The following is a 6500-nucleotide window of genomic DNA, read 5'->3' as shown; positions in this document are numbered from 1 at the left end:
TCTTGAACTTTGCCCTTATATTTGTCCAAATATACCACATGCAAGAATAATGTGGCATGCCGGGATAAACAATAGATGTTGCCTTCAAGATACTCTCATTCCGATCCAAAACAACACACATATTTGGTCTTTCACCATATGCATGTTTGAATTGCTAAAAAACCACTTCCATGATGCATCATTCTCTGAATCAACAATAGCATATGCCAATGGTAATATGGTACCTACATTATGTGGTAAAAAGCAATTAATTGGTTGCATGAAAAATGCAGAGGAAGACATATACATACAAACTACAACTTTTCAACAATATATCTACAATAAATCTAGAAGTACTCTAAAAAACAGACAAGCTATAATATTTCTACAATAAAACTATAATATCTAATGCATCCATTGTACTAGCTGTAAGCATTATTCCCCTGTATGCTGACTTTAAGAAGGTCCCATCAACTACTACAACTGGCCTACAATATTCCCAACCACTGATTGATGTACAAATCGCAACAAATGCATACAAGAAGCAGTCATCATCCGTCTTCTTCAATTTAACTACAGGCCTCGAATAAGTCTTCTCCAGAATATACAAATAACTAGGCAATTTGCTGTAGGATTCAGCAGGATGACCTCTCAAAAACTCCAAAGCATTTTCCTTTGCTCTCCAAGCTTGTATGTATGTTAAGTTCACGCCGTGTTCAGACAACATATCAGTTTGTATGTCTTTTGGTGTGTAAATTGTCTTAGGATCAGCATATTTTGGAATAACCATGCTACCAACTACCATGGCAGTAGGTTTGCGTTGTATGAATGTACTATCCATCAAAGAGTATGTGTGCAAGTTGTTGAATTTTCTAACCCTGAATATTGCAAAATCATTTATGCTAGTTGCCTTGAAGTGCCATGTACAATTTTCACCAACACATTGTGATGACCCGGTCAGTCCTCCCATGAGTTATCACTCCGTTTTCCCTACTTTTGCTTCTTTATACTTTGTTTATCCGTATTATGTTGTATCGGGTTGGCCGGATCGAATCCGGAATGATTTTGGTAAGGTTTGAGACACTTACTCTCTTTTGAGGAAGCTTAAGTTGGAAAAGTCAATCGGATGTTGACTTATGTGTTAGAGGGCTCGAATATGAGTTCCGATGGTTCGGATAGCTTCGGGAGGTGATTTGGGACTTTGGAGCGCAATCAGAATGAATTTTGGAGGTTCAAAGTAGATTTAGGCTTGAATTGACGAAGTTGATATTTTGGCGATTTCTGGTTGGTAGGAGAGATTTTGATATAGGGGTTGGAATGGAATTTCGAGAGTTGCAGTAGCTCCGTTGTGTCATTTGGGATGTGTGTACAAAATTTTAGGTCATTCAGACGTGGTTTGGTTGGGTTTTTTATCAAAGCGGAATTTATAAGATTTTGGAAACTTAGGTTTGAATCTGATGTATTTTGGTTGATTTGATGTTGTTTGAGGTGTTTTGAATATTGGTACAAGTTTGAATAAGGTTTGGGATATGTTGGTGCCTTTGATTGAGGTCCTGAGGGCCTCGGGTGAGTTTCGGAGGGTTGAACAGATCAGTTTAAGTTGAAGAAAATTGCAGCTTTTAGTTTCAGCTGTTGCAGGTATTTTACTCTTCGCATTCACGAGTGGACCATCGTGTTCGTGAAGGGTCAGTTGAGGAAGGTGGAATTTAAGCCTTCGCATTCATGAGGAAGGCTATGTGTTCGCGTAGAAGAAATTGGTCAGCTGGGTTTGAAGTTGAGTTGTTCATCGCGTTCGCGAGAGAGGGAGTGCGTTCGCAAAGAGTAAGTCTGAGGAACCATTGCATTCGCGATGGGCATGTCGCGTTCTCGTAAGAGGATTTTTGGTCAAATTCATTTTGTGCTTCGCGAATGCAAGGCGTTGACAGCATTCACGAAGAAGGATCTAAAGCCTGGGCAGAATGTTTAAATACTCATCTTGTCCGCAATTTTGGGGTTTTTTCTTCCATTGTTGGTCGTTGATAGAAGCCTACCCTGCACTACTATTGAGTAGCGAGAGAGGGTCGAAGCAGCTTTTACCCGATTTAGGTTCAGGATCGATTTTCACAGAGAGATAGATGTTGGAGTCGGGTATCTATCTAATTTAGAGTTGGGTATGTGTTCCAAATTACACTTCTAAACATTTTTGGGTTTTTGTTTTACTTCTACTTTTACCAAACTACAATGGTAAATTAAACTAGAATAAGCTAAGAGTAAAATGTTGTGGGTTGTTCAAATGGTTTAAAAGGTACTAGAGTAGTGACTTTCGCCTAGGTGGTCAATTGACAGATACTTGAGTCTAAGGCATGATAGACATATTTGGGGAGTAAGATATAACCGTTGCACGATTTTACCCACTCTATACCTCTCGGTGGTTCAAGTGATTTTGCCCGAATTGACTTTCTCAAGACCAATTGGGTATGCAAATTTGCACAAACAATCAAGGTTCAAGTCGGGTATTACTCTCTCGAGGTTTAACCCTTTAATTGGGGCTATCAATCTCTTGAGTACGCCCAATTCCTTGTTGGACCAATTTCAGAGACTCAAGTTCTCTTTCTCAAGAAGAGATCAAGTCAACTAAACACAAACTAGCGCTTGCTACTACTAATTCAGCAATTAAACATGAAATTAGCCCAAATATCAAACACCCATAGTCAATCTAGCCCTAAAACACAAGACCCATCAATTACCCACACTAGGGTTGAGCCACAACCCTAGCTTATGGGTTTAGCTACTCATAATTAAAGAAGAAAAGCAAGAAATAGATGAAGAACAACTCATATTAATTAATTACTAAGATAAACAAGAAGATTCAATGTTGAAATGTAGATAAAATTGACCAAAATATTCAAACCCACGAGCGCAGCTCCTAACTAAAACTATTTGATAACCTAAAAATGGGGGAAAAAACTATTTATACTAAGTTGAAAAATCTGGACAAAAATACCCCTGAGGGGCTAGTGCGGACCGCACAAAATCACGTGCGGCCGCACTAAAGCTCTTGACATAAAAATCCATCTCTCTGAACTCAGGCAATGCGGATCACACAGAATGGAGTGAGACCGCAGAGGCTTCTAGTGCAGTCCGCATGAAATGGAGCGCGGACCGCATTGGCTTGAAACTCGAAACTAGCAACTCTCTGATCCTTCTTACTGCAGACCGCACTAAATCGAGTGTGGCCACATTGATCCCAGTGCTAGTGCGGCCACATTGCCCTTTTTTCCGGAATATCATACTCTCTGAACCTCACTTGTGCGGACCGCACAGAATGGTGTGCGGCCGCACTGGCCTTGTTTTGTCTGAGCTATGTCTTGTCTTGATACTTGTGCAAGTTTCACTCCTTTTGAGCTGATCTTTGACATCTTGTCACCTTGTTGATCAAACCTGCAATCAAGCACAACTTGTGAGCCTTTGGGACTATTTTGTATACATTTGTAATCAAAACATAAGCAAGAAGGAGTATAAAATGTAGCAAAATCCCTAGTTATCAACTCCCCCAAACTTAAGCTTTTGCTTATTCTCAAGCAAACAAAATAAGACTCACCCCTCAAGTGAAAATCCCAGAAAATGCAGATGTCCTAAAGTAACCTCATCTAGTATCAATTGGGACTAACAATTTCCTTCAATACAAATAAATCATTAACAACATTTACTCTTTGAAACACTATGGATTAAGTGCGACACAAAAGCATCAAGAGTTGACTCAACACATCAAAGAACTCTTTCTATTACTTTGGTCATTGTGGAACCCAAACTCATACATCCTCAACTCTCCTTAAGCAAACCTCACCTTTAGAATAGTGGCACTCAGAACGAGATTAATGGAAAATCACTCATCTCTCTCAAGGAAAAGTCACAAGTCTGGCTCTAAGTACCATATGCTTGCCCCTTATGTGAGTCACCACTAATGTAAGTTTCATTCAACTCAAGATCATATAGGGCTTTTATGGAGACATGGTGAAGGCTTTTGGTTTAGGGTAGGTAATGTTTGGTCTAAGTAGGTTCCATATTCCCTTAAGCACTTCTTTTGTTTCATTTTGGCTCAAATTCATTTGACTTTTTGAGTCTTTTCACTTCTTTCTAAGGGGATAGAGAGACACACTGTCACTCTTTCTTATACATTTCAAATCTTTTCTCCTTTCTCAACTTTCCACACCTTTCATTCTTTGCTTTTCTTGAATCCCTTTTTATTCAATTCTACTTTGAGCATTCTTTTTGTCTTTTTGCTTTTCTTTCTTTTTCATTGCCTTTCTTTTTCTTCATTTTGTACCTTTTTACCACTTTTTTGCCATCCTCGTCTCTCCCCCCAAACTTATACTTTTGCCATGTGCTAAAGGAAAGATCAGGTGCCAAGAGGGGGTATCTTTTAGAACGGGTAAAGGCTTGTATCATGGTTCGTTGAAGAAAAGAAGGTCTAAGGCTCAAAAGGGTTGACTAGGGATCTTATTATTGGTAGGTTATGGAAGTGGTCAAGCTATAATTTGGACCAAGGAGAGCCTATAATCATGTCTCAAGTCAAAATTCACTTAGGATTCGCCTCAACAAACATTCAGGGCAAGTTCTAGACCAATGGCTCGGGACTTGGACTTGCAATGCAATTTCTCACCACACAAGCTATGGGATTGCTAAAGACAAAGAGTCGGGGGCCCACAATGACCTTAGATAAGATTTGAGGATATAATGGTCCCGAAAAACTACTTGATGATTATCGGTCAACACAAGAGTCTCAAAGTCACGACTTTCACCATCCTAAACACAACAATTTGTTTTTACCATAAGATCAAAGGCAAATGTGCTAGGCCCAAGTGAAGCTTTGCTTGAGGCACCCTTAACCACTAACTACTAAAAACAAAAAGAAAAACGGACTCAAACCCTTAAGAAGGTTGTCACGCCATCCATCATTGGGAAGAGTCACCCGGTTCACACCAACTTGTTACGCCATCCATCATTGGGAAGAGCCACCCGGTTCACACCAAATCCACCTTTGGAAAGAACCGTGGCATTAAGAAAACCAAAGGCTTATTGCAAACTTTCAAAACAAGAAGCTATGAATATAAATAAGAAGCTAAGAACGAAAAATTGCGGAAAGTAAAATGAATATATACAAGAGGGGATTTGTCGAATATACAATAGAAGGGATGAATATGTACAATGTAACATAACTTTATATACAAACCCAAAGTAAAATAAAAGTATGCAAAATGTAACAAAATGTTAAAATTATATACAAACCAAAGATGAAAATTAAAGAAAGCCTAAAAACTATCAAATATGTACAATAATCCAAATCCATAAAAGTAGGGCCTACCCCCTCAAATGAAAGCTGGCATTGTCCCCAATGCCAACTAAACTAAATATGCACCAAAAAGAAAAAGGGAAAAGGATATAGAGATCCCTATGGCCCGTCTTCTTGGATGGGCTCCTGAGTGGTCCCTGGGTCCTCACTGTGCTCGGGAACCTCAGACTGGTTCCCTATGGCCTGTTGCTTTACTGCTGGGACCTGGGCCTATATTGTTTGTCTTGAAAACAAGAGATGTAGTTTTGGGCAATTTCAGCTTGATGAATTTCCTTGTCCACATGCTTTGGCTGCTTTAAGACACAGGGATGAGTCTTTTGAACAATATTGTTCTTCTTATTACACAAGGGAGAACCTCTTGCGTACTTATAAAATACCAGTAAATCCCCAACCTGATGAAACCAAATGGAATGTGCCACAACATATAACTGAAGAAGTTGTAAATCCTCCTTCAGGTGGGAAAACACAGCCAGGAAGACCTCAAAAAACAAAGATACAAAACATATGATGAAGTAAATTCAAAGAAGTACAAGGTTTCATGTGGCAACTGTGGAGTAGAAGGGCATAACAAAAGATCTTGCAAGAATGCTCCCAAAAAGAAATAAAATTTTATGTAGTAAACTGAATTTTCCATAAAAATTGTTGATGAGTTAAGGAGAATTATATTTGATGTGTAATTGTTGAGGCATCTTCGACTCTTAATGTAGTTAGTTTGAAATTGTTTTGTTTAATTAGTATTTTGTATTGATTTAATACTTTCATAGCTTGATTGGTTTGTGAATGATTTGTATATATGTAGTACACTGTTGTTTTATTATCTCCAGCGCCCATCGATAGTTGTTCTTGTCCTTCTACAAGTTATCTATAAAAAAACTACAAAATAATTACATAATCTGGAGTTGACAGAGTAACTACATAATAATTAAGTTGAAAAGGAGTTAACCAGTAACAATAATTAGATCAAGTACTGTTTACTTTCAACAAGTGAATATTAAAATAACAGAATGTTTCACCATTGATTGAACTAGTATACTAGATAAAATAAGAAAAACAAAGGGCAAAATAATTGTAGCACAAATATGCTACAATTAAACTTCAACAATCTTGTTCATAAACTTGTCTACTATTTTTCTACAAATCTAGTTGCAACTACACAATTTAACTACAAGTTCCATACAAAAAATTGCAA

General features: G+C 38.1%; 1 protein-coding gene across 1 annotated transcript; it reads right to left on the bottom strand.

Annotated features, from left to right (window-relative positions):
- Positions 1-364: 364 nt before the first annotated feature.
- LOC142163255 (uncharacterized) lies at positions 365-784 on the bottom strand. The gene has a single exon (XM_075220524.1). It carries the CDS (start codon positions 782-784, stop codon positions 365-367), a length of 420 nt encoding a protein of 139 aa, XP_075076625.1.
- Between the last annotated feature and the right edge of the window lie 5716 nt (positions 785-6500).

The sequence above is a fragment of the Nicotiana tabacum genome, chromosome 8, assembly GCF_000715075.1.
Source record: "Nicotiana tabacum cultivar K326 chromosome 8, ASM71507v2, whole genome shotgun sequence".
In the NCBI taxonomy this organism is placed as follows: domain Eukaryota; kingdom Viridiplantae; phylum Streptophyta; class Magnoliopsida; order Solanales; family Solanaceae; genus Nicotiana; species Nicotiana tabacum.
Note: the sequence above shows the minus strand (reverse complement) of the source record. Positions and strands in the feature narration are given on the sequence as shown.